This window comes from Mchenga conophoros, linkage group LG6 (assembly GCF_057382185.1).
Source record: "Mchenga conophoros isolate Kocher_MC1m ecotype Shallow Benthic linkage group LG6, M_conophoros_male_GT1.1, whole genome shotgun sequence".
Taxonomy (NCBI): Eukaryota; Metazoa; Chordata; class Actinopteri; order Cichliformes; family Cichlidae; genus Mchenga; species Mchenga conophoros.
The window spans coordinates 4,303,027-4,325,592 of record NC_140531.1 but is presented as its reverse complement, the minus strand read 5'-3'; the positions used below and the strand labels follow the sequence as shown (position 1 = coordinate 4,325,592).

The 22,566-nt window shown below is 39.3% G+C and overlaps 2 protein-coding genes across 3 annotated transcripts in view; both read right to left on the bottom strand.

The window, feature by feature from the left end:
• usp34 (ubiquitin specific peptidase 34) overlaps positions 1–2,086 on the bottom strand; it is a 56,227-nt gene extending 54,141 nt beyond the window's left edge. For both annotated transcript variants that reach the window (XM_085275889.1, XM_085275890.1), the window contains exon 1: positions 1,750–2,086. In XM_085275889.1, the coding sequence (XP_085132015.1) occupies positions 1,750–1,792 (43 nt within the window). In that variant the 5' untranslated portion in view covers positions 1,793–2,086. The remainder of the gene's footprint in view (positions 1–1,749) is intronic.
• A 3,152-nt stretch (positions 2,087–5,238) lies between these two features.
• xpo1a (exportin 1 (CRM1 homolog, yeast) a) lies at positions 5,239–22,561 on the bottom strand. Its single transcript, XM_085275888.1, has 25 exons — positions 21,968–22,561; positions 21,293–21,425; positions 21,037–21,138; positions 18,881–18,953; positions 18,702–18,763; positions 17,723–17,767; positions 17,447–17,628; positions 16,801–16,849; positions 16,589–16,708; positions 15,802–15,930; positions 14,367–14,525; positions 11,876–12,058; positions 11,470–11,608; positions 10,926–11,107; positions 10,637–10,793; positions 10,313–10,476; positions 9,983–10,117; positions 9,688–9,871; positions 9,275–9,381; positions 8,269–8,463; positions 7,995–8,163; positions 7,325–7,459; positions 6,994–7,153; positions 6,394–6,490; positions 5,239–6,090 (listed from the first exon to the last, which is right to left on the bottom strand). The coding sequence occupies exons 2-25, from the start codon at positions 21,416–21,418 to the stop codon at positions 5,944–5,946; spliced, it is 3,201 nt and encodes a 1,066-aa protein (XP_085132014.1). The 5' UTR covers positions 21,419–21,425; positions 21,968–22,561; the 3' UTR covers positions 5,239–5,943.
• Between the last annotated feature and the right edge of the window lie 5 nt (positions 22,562–22,566).

Here is a 22,566-nt window from a genome sequence, read left to right as displayed (position 1 = left end):
ATATCCCATACAAACAAACAAACTGAGGAACAGCTTTTTCCTGACCAGCTGTGGCCTTCGCCAACCCCCAATACACTACAATAACTTGCACTGCCAAGAACTTTAAGGACTATCCTTATATACCCTATATATACACACACATATATATATTCATCTTAATCTGGAGTAATAATCTATTATTATTATTCATTTATTATTGTTTTTTCCAATAGGATAGGCTCTCTTTTGCGGGATGCCAGTCTATATTAAATTTACTTGCATAACCACAATAAAGTTTACTCTGTTCTATTCTATGAATGCAGTTAAAGGTCTGCCTGTGCATTTGTACTGTAGTATATTTCTAAAAGTCTCCCTAAAAGGAGTTTTTCCTGGCTATTATTCGGCTGTTATGACAGCATTCAATTGTCACTCATGTCTGTAGTGTTTTCACTTTGAGTAATACACTCCACAGCTAAACCCTAAATATTTGGAAACACACGCCGTAAAGTCTTCTTCTTTGAGAGATTACAGCTTGTCAAAAGGAAGTTATCTACATGATCTTCTGTTCCATTTTAAATATGATGTAGCACGCCACGCCGCAGTCAGTCTGTAAAAGGAGCTGTCTCCAGAGCCTCCAGCAGGAGCTTTCAATTCACAGACAAGTTTATGGAACAAGGGAAAACCGCTAACAGTCCGTCTATCAATTTATGTAAAGACTTTGAAAAATGATCGACTTTGTGTTAAAAATCGTTTTCCGATGAGTTTCGGACACCCGTAAAGTCCAGCAAGGCCCAGTTAGCAAGCCTAGATTAACGGCTAAGTTTTTAGCAATAAAAGCAACCTTGTATTTATGTTTGCTTTGCTTAAGCTGACGTTAGCCGTGAGGGTGACATGGAGTTCCGTGGCAAGACAAGAATGACCAACAAAACAAAGAAGAAGTTAAGCTAGTGTGCTAAAAACATTAGAAGAGAACAAATAAGCAAGCTACCGAGGATTAACGGCGTGCTATATGCCAAAATATGCGCCTCGATGCAGCCGTTAATTTGGGGGGGGGGGGGGGGGGGGGGGGCTAGCTTAGTTGCGGCTAGCTTAGACTAACATTTTATAGACTTGGCCAAAACACACATAAGAAATACACATGTTCCTCTTCGTGTCAGCACTATTAACCATGGGCGTGTTGTGGAGAAGCAGGCCCATTCAGAACTGTGAATGTGGCCGTCTGCAAAACAATGGGTGGCAGCGGAGAGGACAGCTAGCAGACTGACCTGACAAACACATCAAACAAAGTCAGCCTGCTCGCTAGCTGCACTAGCTAACTTCCAAACCCGAGCAACGCGCTTTTTAACAACATCGACATCTTTCAAAATATCTTATGTACTCCCTGTCCAACAGATTTGAAGTATTTTAACACAAGGCTGTAATGTCATGCAGAAATCCGACTGAATTAATTAGATATTTGAAGCTAGAGTTTTGTGAGCAGTGTTTGACGGGCCCAAAACTGACTGCCAATGTGAAAGAGAAAATGGCATTTGTATTTATACCAAAGCAATGCTGTCTCACATGAAAATACTACTGCAAAATAAGCTGCTGAAATGTCATTGTTTCCAGTGTCTTATGGCTGGATGTAAAGGACAGCTAACCAAGAAGCACACAAAGTTACATTTAGTTAGCCAACAAGCTAACATGCTTCCATCAAGCTTCAGTGGACAGCGATGCTAACACCAAGCAGCTAGTTCAGCTTTACGTAAATGACACGATTTGTTTACTTACTTTCATTTAAAACCTCCACCAGCTCGGCGCAGTTTTCACACATTGTTCATGAAGAGGCAAACTAAGTACACCAACTCAAACCATTGCACTGGAAACAGTTTTTGGCTGGCAGTTAGTTGTTTTGAGGATAAAAGGGCCCACTGGAAGGAGTAATTGGTGAAGGTTATTCCACTAAATAAAACCAAGAGGAGCAGTGAAGTGCAGAACGGGATTTGCATCCAAACGAATTTGATGTACACCAAATATAAAGAGGCTCTGTAAGGAAGAGATCGAGTCAGTCTCCAATCTGTGCGATACTTGAGAGCGCAGGCAGAGCAGCCATGTTGGAAAAGGAGGGGGGGGGCGACACAGCATGGAGACCGTTCGGGACTTTACGTCCTCTCTCCACCGCCAGTTCGTTTTTCTTCGGCTGTCTCGCGATAACTTTCAAATGAGGTAATATTCACAACCTCTAATCACAATCTCAAGGGCAAATGGAGTGAAAACAGCATGTTTCCACAAAATATGAATAGTTGGCCCCTCTTTTTAGACAAACACGCTTTGTGTTTCTATATTGTTATAATTTAGGGAAAATATTTATTAAAATGTTAAGATAAGATAAGATAAGATAAGATAAGACTTTATTGATCCCACAACGGGGAAATTTTTGCGTCACCTCAGCTCAAGTACAAGTTCCTCTGTTTAAAAATTCAAATACCTTTTAATTCATTAGTTAGTTCATAGTTCATTTGGTTACTTTAGTTGAATTGAATTATTAATGTATTCAGTTCAAAGAGCAGAACATCACACTGTTCGAGCAGTGTCTACATGTGCTCTGTGCATTTATTCTACTGCATTTGTGCATACTACTGTATACGTATTGTCTGATATTACAGGTTTTTCTGCGCTGACATTTAAATGTATGTTTATGAAATCACCTTAAAAACCTGGGCAACCCTCTTTATCCTTGTTTTTGACAGAAAAGCATGTTTATTGTTGTTTTCTTTGTAATGACATTAAATGGATCCGAAATATTATAAATGATTAATGTAATCATTAATCATCAATCATTCATGACTTGTAATGGAATATATATGTATATACAGGTTTACAAAGAACCATTTTCATGATGTATGGTTTCGAGACAGTGGTACCAACAAAAAGACAGGAGGCCGAGTTGGAGGTGGTCGAGTTGTGTGGCTGTGGCTACAATGTAGCTTGTCATCCCCAGTGTGTGAATGTGTGTGTGAATGGGTGGATGACTGGATGTGTAAAGTGCTTTGGGGTCCTTAGGGACTAGTAAAGCACTATACAAATACAGGCCATTTACCATTTACCATCCGACTAGGTAAGGCTGAAATGGTTTCAGCATGTGCAGAACTGGGATAGTGGATATTTTGGGGAAAAGATAGTAAATACAGAGCTGTCAGATAGGTGGAAAAGGGGAGGGAGGACCTCATATGTCTTTGCTGGGTTGGTGTGACAGAAGAGGATTATAGGGATAAGCTGAGATGGAAGGAGATTTTAGTTGGTCTCAGCTGTGTCCACCCCAAAAGGAAGCAGCTGGAAAAAGGAAGGCGATAATCTTGCTAACCCAAACCTTGATACTTTTGCAGTACAACTTTTATAGCAGAACCTATTATGCTCATCTCCAGCAATATATTTGTATGTGTGACCCTACTATAGTAGCTTTGCATTGATTAACAGCTAAAAAAATAATCCTTATTTATCTTGTACTGGGCCTTGGGGCAGCTGTTTTCTTCCTTCCACCTCCGTTTAATCCAACTTTCCTCTGATTGGTTGACAATCCAAACACCTGCTACAGCCAGAGATGTACATTTTAGATGAACATATAAGGATTTCCCCCTGTATACAAATCCAAAAGTAGAAGAAAAAACAACCTGAAACAGAGAACTTGTTTTTTAAAAAAAGATCTTGGGTGAGCAAGGCTATGTGGCCGGAATGCAGTAGGCCTGGGTTTGAGTCTGACCCGTGGCCCTTTAATACATGTCTCCCCCCTCTCTCTCCCCAATTTCCTGTCTATCATCACTGTCTCTGCCAATAAAAAATCTTTTAAAAAAAGTACAAACTTGTACATAGGCTGACCAAACTATTTAACATGAATATTAGAGCAGCACTTAGCAAACACATCTGATCTCATTGGAAAGTCTTTTATACCTACACTGATATGGAGTGAGTAATGCACCAAGAACAAAAAAATGCTACATCGTTTGATGAAAATGATCAACCTACAAAGTGCTGCTTCAAAGACACCTACAAAATCAAAGTGAAAAAGTATGTGGGTAGCTGGTCCATTTTGCAGAAATTTCATTGCAGCAACTCAAAGTAATGCTCTGCAGTTTGTATGCCTGCCATGACAACATTGGAGAATGCACCTATCTGCTCCCCGAGGAGCTCCTGGACAGTCTTGAGGTGCAGCCTGGTGGCATCATATGTGTGGATGGAAACATAACATTCCACGTGTCGTATAAAATGTAGATCAGGCGTGTGTGGGGCCCAGTCATGCTAGGATGCCAGAGTTGACTCAGTGTTGTTTTTTTTTTTTTTTTTTGCCTGTCCCGTTTGGCTCTTTTGCATCAGAATTGTTGTCTAAAGGCAAAGAAAGATGCCCAATGGATTTACTTTACCAAATTGACCATCCCAGCCTTGCCGTAATGGTCCATTTGATTCACCTTTTACTGTTCATTTTATTTTCACTTACTGAATACGGGACAGACTTGACTGGGGGAATGAGGGGGAGAAAGAAAGAGGGAAAGAGAAACAGCTGAGAAGAGGGACGGGGGAGAAGGGCAAAAGACAAAAACCAACAGAACGGGCAGAAAAAAAAATGCATATATCAATCACCTGGATCACCTGCTGAGAAAGAAAAAAGAAAGCAAGCAGAAGAGAACAAGAGTAATAGAATAAACAACATCACAATGATATATGGGAATATGACAGTAAATACTAAATATTAAACATTATTGTGCAGCACATAAGATCAACAGAACACAGTGTGCTTTGAGGTAGGAGCCAAAAAGGGTGTGATCACCCGTGAGTTGACTCAGTGTTGCTCCTGCAACGAAAGCAACTCATTAACCCCCTCTGCTACCTAACTGACCAGATCAATATTTAAAAAAAAAAAATGAATCTAGTTAATTTGATGCTATACTCAATTAAAAAGTGGTCATTTTTTGCGCAGGGTATATCACAGAAATCAAGTATAATTTATCCATTTTAAAATGTATAACAAAACTTGTTATTACTCCTTCTGTAGTATCAAAGAAGTGCTATATTTGGATAAATGTGCAAGTTGATTTAGTTCAACATCTCCAATGTTTCATATATGCGTGCTGCAAATAACTGACTGGGGCACCACAGTGGCTTTTTAAGTGTAGTGATTATTCACTTAAAAACTGCATCTCATCTGACCTATCAGTAGCACCTGAAGCTTATCTATTTTAGGTCCTTAAGGTTAGGCTTACAGAAAGAAGAGAATCATACAGAATGTTTTGTAAAAATAGCCAACTTTATATTTCCAGAGTACTAAGACAGCTTTACAAACAGGATGATATGCACGCACTCATCCAAAAGCAGAGGAACCGAAGCCCTGAATTTATCAGAAAGCCAAAACAAAAGAAAAGAAACAAAACAACCACACTCAAAAACCAAAACAACAAACACAGGAAGCAAAGGAGTACAAATGGACCCCTTGAACATCACATTCGTTCTGCACAGTGCACATGGCACTTGTGAAACTGGAGCAATCTGTCACATAACCATTGCAAGTGTTTCAACATTATATATATATTACATATTAACAAGTGGGAAGGAAGTTGAAATAAGCATGTAGTAGGTTAAAAAATAACCATTACTTCTTACAACTTCATGCAGGTTTAAATGAATGCATGGCCAAACAAAGCTTTGACAGCAAGAAGGTAACAAAAGATGGCATGTTACATAAACAATGTATATAAAAGAAGCTGGTGGTGGGGAGGAATCTGTGCCAGAATTGGGGGTAGTAATAAGGGGCGATTCTCATTTACATATTGACAGAATTTGGTCGACATACAACCGAGTGCCGGGTCCCCCCCTCCAATTCTCTTCAACACACACTTGCACACAACCACACTTGGAAGGAAAACAACAGGAAATGTCTTTGCTCCCTGTTGAACTTTCTCCCTTCAGAGTTGGTCCGTAGGGGCTATGGTCACTTTAGTCGCACATCTCCTCTGGCAACTCATGGGGGTTGAGGATGCCGGGCACAGACATCTGGAGCTTGTGTTTTTCTTCCTGGGCTTGGCGCAGAGCTGTCTCTCTCTCCTCCAGGAAGAGGTCTGACGTGTCCTCACCAGCAAACTCCTGCAAGACCACACAAGTGGACGGTTTGGAAATTTGGATTCATTTGGGTGTGTTGTGCTCCTTAAACCACACAGTTTCAACACCAGTGCTTTTAAATTCAACTCTTCTACTCTTAAATTCTATTCTTCTACTAAGAAGCAGGTGTCTGCAGTGTTTTCATTGATGAATAATATCTTTGTGCTCAAATTTACATGAGCACAAAGGTTGGCATACTTTGGATCCAAGCTAAGAATCATTGCTCATTGACTTTTGTGTTGGCAAAGTCAATTTCTAGCTGACAAGTTTTTTTGGCCATTTTCTCACCTTGATCTGCACAAGGAAGTCCCTTAGGTGCTCCTTAAAGGCTGGGATATCCTGATTGAGGCTGAATAGACCCGTCACAAACACCTTCACCTGGGCACTGTAGATAAAACATTCAATGAGCCTCAAGTCTGGAAAGTACAACTTGTAAAACTGTGGTCAAAAATAACATCTGTTGTAATTCTGCAACAGTTTAATTTTTTGGCCTCATATTCAAGAAAAAAAGCGCCTTTCAAAACACTCAAGGACACTTTACAGAACAAATAAGACAAGCATAAAAACAGGAAATGAACACAATAATAAAACAAAGCAACTAAAAGTCCTGCCCCCCACGGTAATACAATGAAATGAAGGAACAGAAAGAAGAAGAGAAGAGGAGGATCTGAGGCACCGGGATGGGATGGAGATCTGTACCATGTCAGAGAGTTATGGTGGGGGGAGAGAGAATGAATAGCCTTAAATGTGTGGAGGAGTATTTTGAAATTAATACGGAGTTGAACCGGGAAGCAGTGAAGCTGCTTCAGGATAGGTGTGATGGTGAGTAGAGGGAGTCCTAGTAATAATACGGGCAGCAGAGTTCAAAGCAAGGTTCAGCTGACTTACTCTTGGAGGTGGGGGAAGGCTGTCTTGAGCAGGTTGGCGATGTACTCCTGGACATGTCCCTGATTGTTGGCTGGGCTTGCAGCACTCAGAGCAACACTAACTTTCCCCTCTTCCACCAGGTTAAACATATACGCCAAGATGGTGGCATGCATCGTTAATCCTAGAGAAAGGGCAGAACAACACGCTGGTTATTTAGTTACTGGCTGGTCTTATAAAAAAACTGGCTCCTGACTACACTGAAAATGGAGTGCTGCATCATTATTGTATTTATATAAAGGTCAAACTGAGAAGCCTTTATAATTGTGTGATGATACATTCATAATCGCTTTACCTGCAGTGTGAGATGTATCCGTGACCACAGAAAAGATGTGCTGCAGAATGTCACAGAAGTACGTCTGGTAGAAGCTCTGCGCTGCTGCTTCCTCTGCAGAAACATTCTGCAGGAGAGTATATAGGATCTGCAAGCCTGCAAAAGAGGATGAGACATCCTTTAGATCAGCAGAGATTTGAGAAGAATCTGCACTACATACACGTAAGGTCAGTTTCAAATTTTGCATATTACTTGATATTGTATTGTGTGGTATATTACTTTTATTTTGAACTGTTGTGCTCCATATTTCTATTCCAGCACTGCACTAGAATAAAAACACTAACTGTGCATCATATCTTCAGCTGTTCAATATTTTTATCCCATCCTTACTTATCTTATACGTAGTCTCACTTCATTTGTTGAAAAAGTTTAGATTCTCTCTCTTTTAAGCATTTTTATACCTATTGGCTGCCTCTTGTTAAACCCCCCCCCCCCCCCAAAAAAAACAAAAAAAACTAAACTAAACAGGAACAGCTTGTGAACAGTTTATGGCTCATATGATCAGTCTCAGAGCTGATCACATTAGGGATACCCGATCTCAACAACATCACATCGAATCAAAAGCAGAAAAAAAGCATCTCCCTCTGTGTTGTCTGAACAATCTAACAGGGTTAGTGCTTTCAGTTCAGACCTGTGTCAGCCACATTTCTCATCGTATGCTTAAAAGCCCAGATGATGGAGTCCAGGATCAGTTTGAACTGAGCTGGGGCAATAGATAGGAAGGCTGGGAAGCACTGGGAGGTGGCAGCCTGAAGGAGGTAGAAGAAATGGGTTCTGTGTTCTGGAAATTCTTCAAAGTCCTACAGGCATAAATGGAAAACAAGGAGTTAAGAAGGGTTATAAACTGTTCAACTTTAAATTTTTATTCTATTCTATCAGATACAGTTAAATCAACTCAGTTAAACCTTGTTTATCATGTTCAGAGTGCACTCGAAGACAGCGTCAAAGATCATGGGAATTTCTCCGGTGATATGGACTCCCAACTTGTTCACAATGGTTGCCATGGTGCTGAGGACCTCAGGCTCCCGGGCAGCTGGAACATTCCTCTGGTAGTCTATGAGCACAGCTTCCAGCAGGGGAGGCACAAAGTTCTCTGCCACCTGAACCAAAGGAACGGCAGCAATTATGATGGGTGTTTCACACCCTCATATTTTATTAATCCTTTATTTATCCAGGTAAAAAATCTCATTGAGATTAAAAATCTCATTTCCAAGAGAGACCTGGCATCATGGCAACAAAAGTCACATACCACATAGGTATATAACATTTAAAACAAATACAATATCCCATACAAACATGTGTAAAATATACAATAACAGATCAAATTAAAAGTACATTAAAAACAATCACACTGAGTAAAAGAGCTGTTCTCTCGTTCCTTTAAGACAGATATTAAAAGATTTTGAATAACTCTTTAGTATAACACACCATTAACTACTGGAGCCTTAAAAATATAATTAGAAGGTGAAAACTGACAACTCCTTTTACAATAATTTACTACATTTACAGACATTTGACTTTAACCATGACAGATTTTAGTTAAGCGTTTCATTAACACAATTTTAACATTATTAATTTGCACTCTAGCTTCAAAATAATAATAGTGCCCATTTTCCAGAGACAGTGAAGGTTTGAAAGAACATGCTTTGGTCATACTTAGGGTTATAGCAGGGAAAAAATCTAATTTAAGCTTCTCATTGTTTCTGAGGGGAAAAGAAACCCATGCTTACATGCAAAGCAGTTATTACAATTTTCAGTTTGTTACCTGCAGCATTTATTTCTTCATTGCTAAATAAATGCAGGAGGGGTTTTATATGAATTACTGCTCGAAACAGAAGTCTCCATAAACACAGATTTGAATCTGTTTCATTAGAGAACAGACTAGAGGAAACAAAACAAGGCCAGGCTCACCATCTGAGGGTCATTGGAGCGACTGACCCAGCCAGAGATTAATTTTAGCGTCTCTCTCTTTACGGTCCTCATACTCCTAATCAGAGGCTGCTTAGTCACCATCTCACCTGTACAAACGAGAAAAACCAACAAGTTTAAGTGGCTGACGTCTCCAATGAGCACATACTGAGGATGAATAAACTTTCAAGGGTTTCATCAAAAAAACTTGGCAGTAAGTTTTTGCACATTATTTTTTTGGTCAAAATTATTACTGTGATTTACTGGTTATATTGTCACAACAGTGATGCTGTGTGCTTGAATTCCCATTTCTTTACTACTGTAGGTTTTATGTGGTAAGCAGTCTAACAGTACTTTATTGATAAGGCTCAAACATTAGTCTGGTTAATAAATTGAGGGAGAGCCCATAAACTTACCATTGCTTTGGACGGCTGAGGAAATGTTTTCACTTAGACATTTGTAGACGTTGAGCATGTCCAGGTAGATGCGTCCTAGCTGGACAACAAAGGGATGGCCAACAGCTTTGCAGGCTCTGACGTTTGTCTTGAGGATGCTGCCCAGCTGACGCACCGTCTCTGCATCCTTCAGGATATCCACATTCTGTAGCACAAGTCCATGTTAAAGATTAAGCACACACTAACAAAACAGAAGTGGGCTGCAGGCTGCCTTATTGACAATGTAACAGCACTGGCACATTACATGGTTTCTCACCTTAGTGGCTTGCTGGATGATGCTGTCCCACACCTGATTAGGCAGCAGCATGTATTTCTCTATCAGAAGCTCTTGAACAGCCTGGTCTGTCTGAGCTCCAATCATGTAGCCCACTGCCTCATAAAATGTATGAACCTGCAGGAATGGGACTGGGCTTAATTCTAACATAGACCTTTGTCAACATGTAGGTTTGGAACTTAGCAAACGAAAAGTTCTACTGCAAAACACAATTTCCATCCCGTGAAAGTCTGACAGACGCACTTAAACCTATTTAACAGCAGAACTATAACAAAACCACGTGAATAAGTCCAGACACTGGGCAGGGCTCACCTGCTGAGGCTGCAGGTCACAAATGATGGTGTTGATGTTGTTCAGAATCTCATCTATAAAGGGCATCACCTCTCCCACCTGAACCTGCACAAAATGACGGCGGCACTTTTGGGCTATCTTGATGAAAGTATCACATGCCATGTCCTGAACGCCATCATGTGTCTCTGTGCGAGGAAAAAGAGAATAAGCCGAACAAAATCACAATAAGCCTTATTCATTGACAGCAGCCAATGAGATTTAGTGTAACAATGCTTTGCATCGTTTCAACATTCTCCTAACACCAAGCATCAGAAAAACACAAAAATTCAGCACAAAATATCTCACCATGCATAAACTCAAACAGCTTGTTGACGACCGTCTTGAGGAACTTCCAGTGGGCTCGCAGGAAGCGAGGATACTGACCCACGATATACATGATGTTTGATGCTATTATGGCCTTGTTGTCTTTGCCTCTTTTCTGCTCACACAAGCCAAGCAGGTCCTGCGATTGTAACACACCTAATCAATTTATATTGTTTGGTGTTACAGAGACTGACAAAATCTAAACATATTTTTCAGCCATACTGATGCCATACTGTGTTAATGACATGTGCTACAACAATGTATGTTTCACCTTGATGACAGTCACAAGGAACCTCTTTTCATCCTCCTCATGCATCGCTCCGCTGATGGAACCAATGGCCCAGCACAGCATGTTCAGGTTTCTCCACGACCACTCGGTGCCATTCACCTGGTTGTGAAGCTTCTCTGTCATGATGCGTTCAGTATCAGCATAGTCCAGATGAGTCAGATACACTGTGCACAAAGAGAGAGTTACTTAATACAAAGTGCCAATATAACCAGTAAGTGGTGCTGACCACACCATTTTAATAACAAGATGCCAGATCTTTTAATAAACCCATTTTTGGTTTTCATAAATTTAAAGAAAAAAAATTAATCCTCTTCGAGACCCCACAGGAGCAGCATACATTACTGAAGCATAAAATTACAACTGAAAGGTCTTAAATGTTGAATAACAGCCTGGTACATACAGGACGTAACTTGACAGTGAGAAAAACCACTGAAAACTGCACAATTAAAATATTTTATAAATATAAATAAGTAATATTATAAATATAATATTTTATAGTTAGTCACAAAGACCGTTAACAACTTACCAAGAGTCTCTCTCATGTTCTTGTAAAGGTTGATTGCATCTGTGTCCTTCATAAACTCCCTGACCACTTCGCCCTGATCGTTCTCCACCACGAGCACTTCCTCTGGTTTGGCCATACGGCTCACCATCAGTAGACGCACCTGAAAGAAGACAGGGATATAGAGAGTCAGTTAGACACATCAGTTTTGTAAGAACAGTGTAAAAAATGCAATTATTTTGTTTTAGATGTTTGCAAGCATTTTATGCCATTTAAAAAAAAAACATGACCAATAAATAATCATAACAATATGATTGTAATGCTGTTCAATATAATCATAAGTTGCATTTGGGACAAGAGTGTGACCTCTTAATCCACTGACATTTTGAGGATACAATCTCTGTGTGTGCGTGCGTAATAGCAGCCCAACCTGGGAGAGCACAGGTAGGTAAAGGTGTCTGCGTGGTGGGACATCAGAGAGCAGTGGAGTGCTGGAAGTGGAGAAGGGACTCTCTCTGTAGAGTTCAGCTGCCAGGTGGTTCCAGTATTCCAAACAGATCTTAAAGATCTCCGTCTCCTCCACTTCTGACACCAGCAGCATGTAGTGCAGCGCCTGCAGACAGGACAAAGTGTGGTGAGGCTGGACAACTTTAAATGTTTCAAGTCAACTGATGAAACAAAGTATGTCATTATTCAAACTTCTATCTATTCTTTTTTTAACGTGGGGGTTATTATGTCATGACTCTTCTGGTCAGTCACAGACTAGTTAAATTATCCTGTTGTAGGTAAAATGTGGTGGTCATCCACAATTACATAACAATGGGTTCTCCAACATCAGACGAAAATAAAGAACCAGCCAGTCAAGAATCACAGCTCTCACAGATGAGAAGCTCAAAAGAAGCTGAAAGAAGAAAATCAGCTGTCAAAGAAAAGATTCTGGCATCTTCATGGACTCACTGGAAAAAGTCTGACTGAAACAAAACACTTTACAGTGGTTTTATAAATGTTGATTTCTTGTGTGTAAAAGTAAGTGATAAGGATTCCATTTCTTGGAATCAACATAATCTCAGGTGCATTTATGAAGATGTTTCCTATCCTTAAAATCTTTGTGCTTCAGAACAGATATAGGACAACTAGGTCTTCTCAGGTCAGTTATTCGTTCAGTATGGATGTACTCAGTGCTTTAGTACTGACATTTGCAAGACAGAAAACTTTTATAACACGATCAGATGCAATACACTTCTTTATAGTGAGCTTTTTAAAGTCAAAAGATCTCAGGATATTCCTCACTTTCTTTAACCAAATGTGGGACATAGTATGCCCTGAATTTGTTGGTTTCAAGCATAATCAAGTAGTCTTCATTGGCTGTCCTATAAATATAGTATGAAGATAATATAATGGTACAGTTTGTAATTTAAATAATCTCCCTTTTACTTTTTAAGCAACTTCCTGATTTCCTGGTCCACTTGTCCTTAGCGTTTTATATTTCATAAAACAAACAGATAAGTTATGTTTACATAATCAAAATTAATGAGCCTTTTTATGGTTAAATTGCAGTACAGATTACTGATATTTCCTGTGCTACTCTCATTCTTCACAGTTCCCAGAACAATTAACTATCTATACTTATTTAAGTGGAAAAGAGAAAGGTCGACCATCCCAGTGTAATTGCTTCAAAATGTATACCATTGCAAAAGTGTAATAAGTAGGGATGGGTACCGGTATCGGCACCGGTTCTGACATAAACGGTAGTAACCAGACCAAAAAGCAGCGCACATTTCGGTGCTTTATTTTCCTGAGCTGTGATGCACTTTAGATTCTAGCCAATCAGTTTACGTTTCCGAGGATAGTAGGCGGGCCCAGGTACGTACGTTCTTTTAGAGCAGAGCTACAGATTAAAATGCCCAAAGCGAAGCGGTCAAAAGTCTGGCTGTACTTCACAGCAAAATATGGAAACTCAGCAGCAACAAATGCTTTAAGCTGATACTGTGATACTGTCAAAGGAAGTAACACCTCGAATCCGATGAAACACCTGGCGACGCATAATGTTTTTTTTTTTTAAAGCCGAAAAATGCGGCGTATTTGACAGCTTGCTGCAAGACCTCACACCGAGCACATCTACTGCGGGTGTGGTGCCTGTTATCGGACCCAGAGTTAGCAACATCCCCAAAAACACGAAGAGGAGAGTCCTGGCCCCGCCCTGCCAGTGTAGCAGAAATGATGAGGATGATGATGCAGCAGCAGCCGTTCTTCTCTGCATGAGTAGCTTAATGTTGCACGTGTATAATTTACGTTGAGTAGGCTAACCACGTTATTACATTAATGCATGTAAGGTGAACTAGCAAACAGCGTTGTAGTTACATGCGGCTGTCTTCTTGTTTGATGGCAGATACTCCCTTCACCCTGGCCAAAAAGGCTAAAATGACCAAAGAAAAAGTGGAAAACAGTTAAACATGAGAGGTTTTTGGACAAAGTTTGTGTTTTTTTTCCATTGTTTAAGCACTGCTTCCAGCCAAGAGTGATACCATATATGCCCCATAGCTGCAGAAAAGGCTAACATTGTTATCTTTTTACAAAAACAAAAAACAAAAAAAAAAAAACAGATGAACATGAGAGGTTTTTGGACCAATTTTGTGTTCTCCATTCTTTTTGAGCACCGGCACCGTTTCAAAAGTACCGGTTTGGCACCGGTATCGGATAAAACCTAAACGATACCCATTCCTAGTAATAAGGACAAAATGCATGAGGAGAAAAAGAAAATCTGGCAGTCGACTGATACAGAAAGGGATGCTAATATAGACAAAATGACTGTAAGCCACAACATGAGAGTTCAGGGTCCACATGAAAAAAGAAACAAACAAACAAACAAAAAGAAAAACAGTGAAAATGTTCTCGTTTGTGTTGCTGTGTTGTCCGCCTACCTCCATGAGTGTCTCGCGTAGGTTGGGCCTTTTCTCAATGAGCTGGCCATGTTCTTTGAGGAAAGTGCAGAGGAACAAGCTCAGATTCTGAATAAAGTTTTGTTCGTCATCCTTCCCATTGGCGTACGCCACTCTGATGTTTGTGTTTAAAGGCAGCATCTGGCCAAACAGCAAAAAAAAAAAAAGAGAGAGAGATTACTGCAAAGCCTTATAATTATTAATTTATCTTCAAAGCTTTCATTGAATCCATTTGGGGTTTTGTTTGTGGACATTGCATTTGCTGTAATCAAGTTTTATCTTATACTCAACTATGAGACCACTCAAGATTCAACTTTAATCTAAAACTAGAATATAAACCACAAAGTTATACCAGAAACACTGCCTGTTAAGGAATACTGGGTGATAACGTTTAGTATAGTTTCATTTAAGGAATGTTTTAATGAATATCATGTAAAGTAAGGACCAGGTTTACTTATAACTTTAGAAATGTAAAATTTTCTGGTAACTAAAGAAACCCTGATCTTATATTCATTACATTTTATAATCTTCTGTTCAGATAATTTGTCAGGCCACAGCTACGCAGAAAACTTCTCCATCTCATGCACTAGCATCATTTTGTTCTTATATAGTCAGAGTGGAGCCTGAAGTACTAAAGTACATAGAAAAGTACTTAGTACAGAGACTCTGGAGAGAATAAACGATGACTTATCAAGTAAGAGTTTAAATGTTTGATAAAGTACAGTTTACCTATTGATAGACACTGATGTACAACATAAAATGGGCTACAACGAAACAGTTCTACAGTACAAATAAAGCCTATGACCTGACTTGCTATAGCACCATATGTCAGTCTGCTCAATGTTACAGACGACATAATATTCTTGTGTGTGAAACACAGCTGTGATTATTACATGATTCATTCAGAAAAGCCTGAGCTCATGCAATGGTCTCAGAAAGGATTAAACTCTTCACTTTAGCCTAAGGCACTCTGTACAAGCACATTCACAATACACAGCACAGTGAAAGTAGTTGGTTTTAAGGTGACTAAAAACTCTGTATTTTAATTTGTGAACAGAAAGTACTAAACTATCCACTGCTTCCTCTCATGCTTTGTGTATTTGGGCAGTTTTTGAAACTTATCTGCTGTTGTAAACAGAGCAACTCAGCAAAACTGTTGAATTCACACATACACACACTGAAAAACATTTATGCCCATTTCTGAATGGACTAAGGAAAATTTCTTACTTAATCTACATTTATTTTGGGTCTTTCTTTTACTGAGAGACTGACAGCCTGTGCTGCCTGTTGAGCTTTTGTGGAGGTGGAAGGTTGGAGATTTGTGTGTAATAACTCAAACGGTATTTCTAAGCACGTTGTAACACTGAGTGCAATTAATGCAAGAGGCACTCAATACTAATTGGGTCTGAGTGCATACCTGTTTGAGCTGGGACATGGTGAGGGTAAAGAGGTTGACAAACTGCTCCTCATACTGGTTCACGCTCACACCAGCGATCTCAGTCAGACATTTCAGAGTCACATTGCGAAACATGGGTACGTTCAAGAACTGAAAAAGAAAACACAGCAGGTCAGTGCTGACATGTCTATTTTCCTTGCTCCTATAATTTGTGATGAAGGAATGCATTTCTTACATGCATACAAGTTAGCTGGTTAACAGCCTTGACTCAACAACTATGATAGTGACAGACTCACATTTAGTCAGCTCAGGGCTCACAAAAATCGCTAGCCCCGGGACGTCGGGCTAGCGAGTTTTGTGAGCCCTGCAGCTGTAACCAGTTCAGATCAATTTGATGATTTTATGATCATTATCTAGCACCAACTGCTTTATATGCATGTAATAAATGACTGATTCCTGACCAAACCAATGACACAACGAGTTCTGGATTAATGGCGATATTTCCACAATATTGTTATGCATCTTTAGGATGAACCACCATAGCTCAGACGGTGGGATCCCTTTGAACTGATAAAGTTGTCAAAATTTAAGGTTAAAACCTTTTCGAAGTTTCTACTTGTAATTGATTCCATGTGCAAATCTGAGCATTTGTTCTTAGACACTTTGCGTGACAACATTAATTTAACTGGCCTTACCATGCCATGTCAGTGTTTTTCAGTATAACCAGACTCACAGACATACTGTATCACGCTGTATTAGAGTTAATTATTTCAAGTTTTATTTAATGAAAGAGTATCATCTGGTTTACCTTGTAGACCAACGTGCTGATGAGTTTCGTCTCAAAGATGTAACCTAAAGGAATCCAATTCAAAAAGCGGAGTAAAGTCTCCAGGGTAGCGTGGACCAGTGGGGCATTTTGGGAATTTTCCTATGGAGAAGAATTATACACATCAAATTGAGGTATTGAGACTTGCACAAAATGTTTTGAAAACAACTGCGAAAAAAAATTGTTTGTCTTACCATTACAAACTGGCACAGCTGGAATATTTGGGAGAACTCATTGCACATGCTGACAGGGAAAAGAGAGCGGAGTGTAAGTACTCATCATCTGGATTTTTTTTTTTTGTTTTTTTTTTTAAAGCTCTCACCCTTTTCCCCCCAAGTCTAGCGGAGTCTACCGTGGCACCCAATGAGCCAAATGACCAACAATCTGGCTTTGCGTTGACCAGATTAACAAATGGTAGTAAATTTTACATACTGCTGCTAAAACCAATTAAAGTGGAGTCTCACTCAGGATGTCAGAGTTCACAATCTTCCCAGCCTTCTTCTGGGATAATTGCTACATTTTGTTAACAAAAGGTGCAATCTTACATCTACACAGCTTTTTTGGGGGAATCATCAGTATACAAATGCATACAAATTACAATATAACCTGCAGGTTTTGGAATGCAGTATGACTGATCGAAATATGCAATGGAAACGCGAGAATGCACAACATCAAAAAAAATATGATATCTCTAACTGTGCCTGATTGGACTGAAAATAAAAGACTCAAAATCAACAATGAACCAATATTTCTCCTTCTTTCAGTATTCAGTACTCAAATGTAAGACCTGACGTCCACTATTTGCTCGACATAAGTTATACAGTATATCAGATCAGTTACCTGTCTTTGAGATGCTTGGCCTTCACCTGGGTCATCTGGCCACTGGAGAAGTCAAACACCTCTTCACTGAGCAGTTTGAGGATGATCATGTTGTTCTGACAGAGGCTCTCACTGGTCCGACTTGCACCCACAATATCACTTATAAAAGTGGGCCAGTGTTTGGGCCATTCCTGCTTCAGGATCTAAAAGTCCAGAAATAGAGCTCATCATCAGCATCATTGCTTTATGTCAAACAATAATAATGTACACTATATCAAACATTAAATGCCTATTTACCTGTACAAGGATCATGTTGAGTTTTGAAATGTATACCCCCTCTTTCTGCAAATAAACATAAAAAAGGTTACATGTTATGTTAGCTGTTAACTATTAGCAACTACCCAATAGCCACATTAGCCATTTTTAATCAGTCACGTAACAGCTAGCAGACTATGGTTAGAAAAAAGATTAATAAATGGTGCAGGGCTGACTGGGTCATGGATAGAATATTGAGCAGTAACAGACTGGATTACGGACACATGGGAAACTAGATGGGTTGCTGGCTGTGCAGAGCAGCAGGGGAACAGTAGCTGAACAGTGGAGAGAATGTGACAAACTACTCTGAGCAAATTTTGGAGGTGAAGTGAAGAGCTGCAGAGTGAGGCAGGACAGAGTGAACACTGGATGAGCAAGAGGTTGCAGATCCGGTGAAGAGAAGGCAGATGTGTACAAGATGATATACTTTTCTGCTTTTGGAATAATTTATCCATGTGTTAATTATGCATTTCTTATTTTGTTGTTGCCAGCCATAACTTCAGTTTTGAAGTGCAACCAATCAGTGAGTGATTGGTTCAATCTGCTTCACAGTGAACACTCTTGGTTTTTTATCGTTTTTATATTAGCATAAATACATTATTATTTGTAGTTTTTCTATAATCCTCTTTGTCTTCAATGATTAAAAAAATATATCTTGATATGTTAGGTATTCTGCAGTTGTACCCTTTATCTATTGATATGTTTTAAAATATATTTTAACTTCAGTCTATAATGAAATCTAAATCATTTGTAAAATTAATACATCAAGTTTTTCAAGAAATGATGTCTTTGCCATTACTTCTGTTGTTGCACAATGTGGTCAAACTTCCCTGTGGTATCAAAAATTGTGTCAAGTATTCTCCTGAACATCAGAACAGAGTTTGAAATTCTAATATCGGGACAACCCTATTACAATGACACGAGTATGTTTAAGTGCACCATATCACACAGGACACCTTACCTCCATGTTCGCAGGATCAGAAGAAGTCTTGATAATCAGTCCAACAACATACTTCTTGATTCCTGAAAACACAGACATGTGTTGTTCAGAGAAAACTGATTACACCTTTCAGACAAATAACATATCTGAGGAAGAAAACACACAGATATCCTGATTAATGTCATTAGGGTGATTTTTACCTTCACACTGATTTCTTGGAAGAATCTTCCAGCGTGTTTTGATGACTGTCTCCAGAATCTGAAGAGCATAATACTATTTGGGAGGGGAAAAAAGAAAAAAGAAAAGAAAAGATGAGTTAGAGCTCTGAAAAAGACTCAATCCTTTCATCACGATTTACAAGCAAAAACAAGAGCTAACCTCAGGAGAGTCTTTGCACTGTCATGTCTCCACGGTGACCCCATGTGGACAGCTTTGTGCAGCCCAAAATTGATGACCCATGGTCTTTAGACATTGATATTACTGGGGCTGTCAACGAATATTCTAAATTCAATTCAAAGTAATTAGACATTTAATTGTGCAAATTATTTGACTGTGGAAGGAGAACCCAGCAATGGCTGCGAAGGTGCAGCTCTGGCTGCGGCAGAGTTTAGATACACAGCTACTGGTGCGAGTGAGAAGTGACCTAATGTAATTAGTAAACGTAAGTGGATAAATATCAGCTACCAAAGATAAACACTATTAAGTCATAATATGCTTAATAGAAAAACCTTTAGCTTAAATGAATCTTTCAAGATATTTATATGGGTGTATTAACATAGTTATCAGTAACAGGCTAAGGCCTAATTTAGACTTTTTCGGTGCATCCTACAACATAACCTACATAAGTGGCCAATTGTGCATGGTATAATATGTGTTAATTATCATATGGTTATATCCTGCTGTTTTATATATGGTGCTAGTAGATAAAAACAAAAAGCTGGGATTTCCCCCCTCATCATTTTAAAGTCCTTATTGATGCTTTGATTATTAATCCATATATTGAGATGATGACTGCTCTCTCATTGATAAACTCAAAAACTGCAGTGAAGAAGTTCAAAGGAATTCACATGATGAATCAAAGGTACTGAACAGGCCTTTCACAATAGCTGTGGGCTGCAACTTGTAGTTACATCTTTAGGGAGATGCATTTCAGGTTACACTGTAAAGTTTAAGAGATATTTGTGCTCATGACAGACTTCCCACTTAAGCTTTAATCCCCAGTTAGTTTAGATGTAGTAGTTTGTTTTTAAAATACACAAAGTTAGCTCAAACTTGGTTTTACCTTTAATTTTTTGAAAAGCACCATGTGGTAATGACTGCAGAGAATTCACAAGCTAATTCTGCAGCAGTGACTTTACACCCACAGTCTTCAGGGAAATTTCTGATTTTGGTCAACTGATTGCAAAACAGTGGAACCTTAAATTTGCTGACTGATTTGGCTATTGAGAAAAGCTTCAGGCAGCACTGGTCCCTGATGGTTTGATTATGTCCTGTTATTTGTTCAAAAAGATCATTGCTGTTCAGCACATTGAATGCTTATTCTATATAACTTATAACTAATCATTTTATTCGGTTATTTTGTAATGTGCATTTATGTAACTTTCTGTTTAAATACATATACCAGAATATGTCTCTCACTGTACTACTTTGCCTTTTTCTGAGTGTGCAATATTCAAATAGTTGGAAAGTGTGTCTCTCTCTTTTTTCTTTTAAAGCAATAATCATACATGACCTTTGGTCAGTGTTGACAGGTAAAAAACTAATTGTAGACTTCAGCCACATATTTAGTCACTGTTCTTACACAAAATATATACAAGTGTGGAATTGGCATTGTTATAATAATTGAACTGTTATAAATGGACACATTAACCTTCAACACTTGCACCTACGAGTTAAGCATTTAACTCTCTTGCAACAGCAGCTGTGTGTACCTTAGACCAAAGACAAATAAGTGTGCATACTAAGCACAGTCTCAGAGCCATTATATACACAAATGGAGACAGTAGCAATGCCAAAAGAAGCCCAAAACAAACATTCTGACAGCACTGACAACTGAAGATAGCATCACAAGAGTCTTTAAATCCGTGATCTAGTAAAAAAAAGGCACAGCATGTAAGGCTGTCAAAAACTACTTATTTAAAGATAGTGACGCATGACCCATTGACTGTACAAGATATCCAGTAAACACTAGGTCAATCATAATGATTTCTCACACCTCACCTCCCTGAAAGCCTAAGCCTTATGTGGATAAAGCAATAAGCTTCAGCTCACATTAATACACTGGTCTTCAACAGTGTAATAATGTAGCTCGTCTAAGGCCCTAGCATTCCTTAATACATGCTTGTTATGCTCACACCTTAGTTTTCATGTTCTGAGAGAACTCCAGGATGGTGTCGACTCTCGTCCAAGCATCAGGGTGGTCCTTCAAGTTTGTGAGCACTTCCTGGGCTACTCGTTGCTAGAAAAGAGCAACATAGTAGCAGTGGGTTTAGAGCAACTTAAAGTATACTTCAATTTAACATACATGTATTTGCTACAAGACAAGCTCCCAAACCCATTAGGGACTTGAAAGTAGCACTGCTTTGACTGAAGGTGAAACACATAAAACACACCTGGGATCCAATGTCATGATACATGGAGTTGACAACATTGTCCAACAGATTTATGTCCAATTTCTGGCTGAAGTCCAGCAGCTGTCTGGCTGGGTGATCTGCCAACATTGTCATTTCTGCTGGCATAGAGATTCTGACAGGGGAAACGAAGCAACAGAAACCTTAACCCCAACTTTTCTTTGGGGGAAAAGTAACAAAAGAACTACCAAACACAAAAGAACCGCATCTGTGATTAAAATTTGCAGTACAAGTGCTAAAAACTAAGCCTTTTAGTGTTGAAAATTTACACTGTAAATACTAACACATACTAGATAAGTGGAACGTAAAAAAAATGGAATCGACAACCGATATTCTGGAGAAATAAATAAGTCAGAAACAGGTTATTCCGGTTTTGCCAGCCCCTCGTGGTAAAGTTATGACAGTCACTGAAACAAACCATAAACTGGCGAAACACGAAACAGCGCCGCCAACCCGCAAATACAGCATTCAACACACGTCCACTCAGATCCGTTTGCTACTATTGGGCGCAATTAAAGGTACCAGTTTACCAAGTACAATAACTTGTAAGACGTCTGAGTTCTATAACCGGTCATCATTACCAATGGTGGTTAGTTTCAAAACCGATACACCCTGACGTTAGTCTTAATAAGTTAATGGTGATCAGACGCGACTTACCTGATAGTTGGTGTCCGCTCGTCGAAAACTACTGATGGTTTTAATAATGTGAAACCGCTAAATACGATACAAACTAATTCGCAGCTTTATCTCATGGCACACGTTTACGTTACGCTGCCCTTAAAAGTCGTTAGCCAAAAGCTAATAGTAGCTTTCCTCGATTACACCAACAGTCGTAATTTAAAAATGCTGTCAAGCTGGATATTCATCGATTTTTTTTAGCGATATATTAAAGAATATCCGACGTTTCTTGTCTTTAGCCACTCTGAAACATAATTGGTAGGCTACCAGTTACATCCGACCAGGCTAATAGCAACTTAGCGTGCTAATGGAAAAGTCAATGATTTAGGTCCGCTGGCTAATGTAACATCAAGCTAAGCTAACACCAGAGTTTCACGTAGTCAGACTTGGAGTCGTATTCCGGGTCACAAAGTAAAAATAATCTCGTTTTATTTCTGGTTCTGTTCGCACACACTGTTGGGAAGCAAAGATGTTTAAGTGCGTGCAAGTGTGCTCTTCCTCTAAGCTCACGCTTCCAACCACGGACCGGTTAAAACCGGTTGAGACCGGGATATTCATTCTCGGTGTTTCGACCCGCC

Excerpts from the sequence above, each read along its gene's own strand:
- xpo1a (XM_085275888.1), bottom strand. The coding sequence starts at position 21,418 with ATGCCAGCAGAAATGACAATGTTGGCAGATCACCCAGCCAGACAGCTG. Across the intron at positions 18,954-21,036 it reads CTCAGAACATGAAAACTAAG|TATTATGCTCTTCAGATTCT; the intron begins GTGTGAGCATAA and ends CCTCCCAAATAG. Across the intron at positions 8,164-8,268 it reads CTCTGAACATGATAAACAAG|GACTTTGAAGAATTTCCAGA; the intron begins GTTTAACTGAGT and ends TTATGCCTGTAG.